The 1551-nt window shown below is 40.5% G+C and overlaps 1 protein-coding gene across 1 annotated transcript; it reads right to left on the bottom strand.

The window, feature by feature from the left end:
* Nucleotides 1-400: 400 nt before the first annotated feature.
* LOC136995420 (uncharacterized) lies at nucleotides 401-1345 on the bottom strand. The gene is given in 1 exon segment (XM_067316427.1): nucleotides 401-1345. A coding segment is annotated over 1 exon segment (945 nt).
* Between the last annotated feature and the right edge of the window lie 206 nt (nucleotides 1346-1551).

The raw sequence follows: 1551 nt of genomic DNA, 5'->3' as shown, positions 1-1551 counted from the left end.
CAAGTCTGAGACTAGGACTGGATCCAGCCGCACCTAGGCTCCTCTCCGAAGGAGTTTAGAAAGCAAGGGGGTCCGGTCTGAACCTCGTGACTCAATGGGAGGGTCTCCATTGCACACGCATCTGACCCTGTCCTTCATGCAGTAAATAACTGAGTGAACCTTGCCAATTGAACCTCATTAAATCGTTCTTATTTACGATTGAACTTTGTTAAGTCGTTGTCTTACTGCAATAAACATAGTGCTGCTTCCCTCTTACGAAGGAAGTGCCTCACTCCTTTTGCAACACCGTCCAAGAAGAGTTTCCCACGAAGGATGTTCTCCATTCTTTTTCACTCTTTCCAGAACATGGTGCATCTCTTCTGTATCATGATGAACCATGATCAGAGTCTTGTCCATTGTCTCAAGTGCATTTCAGCAGTCAATGTAGGTCATTGTGTCATAGCAGGTTTTTCACCAACATAAGATTCATGCCAATGGGAGAAGGCAATAAGTCTTGATTCAGTGTATAATTAGATTGTAACAATTGATAAGACGTAACAGGAGCGGAATAATTAAAGTCACATTCGACAATTTCAGTGAAATTACAAACACAAATATTGGAATGATTGCTCATATCTATAGGGATGTTATCTGCAAGTATAGAATCACAAAGGGTTCTCGTGCAAACGCATCCATTTCCAAGGTAGACAAGTACAATTGCAGGGGTTTCGTCTGGATGTATTTTAAAATGACGAACATTCTGTTCAGTATCAAGACAAACATCTTGGGCTTTGATGGTATTACTGTCACAAATAAAGCCTTGTTGTTCCTGTACAATACATGCGTTAACATCGATAGTTTGCCATTTGTTTCCGTTTCGCTGGGCCCACACTCTGTGTCCTATCGGATAGAGTATAGTGCCATTGTGATTTAATCCCAGTGCAATGATTGGGTATATGGTGTATACCAGAGCATTGTGTATTGTTAAAACAAAAGCCATAGCCTTATTGTTGATGGGGTCATAAATGAAATTGACTAAATGCCACCAAGATTGAAATTCCCTTTCAAATTTGGTTGCGTTATCCCAAATTACCTTTTGAATTTCAGTGGGTAAGGTTCTGTCCTCACCCTCTCTTATAATTGCTGCTACCATAGATTGCATCCATAGTTGAGCTTGGACACAACTAACAGCTAGAGAAACATTATATTGGGCCACATCAAGTGCATTTACAATTAATTGGTACCTAAACTCAGTAATGCTAATCTTAAATTCAAATGATAGCCCCACCCTGTGATGAACCCAGAGACAAACCACAAAAACTAGCTGGACTATTGTAAAATTGCACCAACAGTCCAATTTTTCCATGGCACAGTTTTCCCTCTGCTTTGTCCCTGTTTTTACTTCAGTTGCCTAGATTTGGATTGCCTACTCATGAGTGGGTCCATCAATCATTCTGCATCCTATTTTTATGTCGTGTCCTATCTTTCTCAGCAGTTGAGGAAGTCTGTTTGTGCTATGCCAGTTCCATTCATTTTCCAAGTAAACTTAAGTCCCATGCATAACCACTGTTG

The sequence above is a fragment of the Apteryx mantelli genome, chromosome Z, assembly GCF_036417845.1.
Source record: "Apteryx mantelli isolate bAptMan1 chromosome Z, bAptMan1.hap1, whole genome shotgun sequence".
Taxonomy (NCBI): Eukaryota; Metazoa; Chordata; class Aves; order Apterygiformes; family Apterygidae; genus Apteryx; species Apteryx mantelli.
This window is presented reverse-complemented; position numbering and strand designations above follow the sequence as displayed.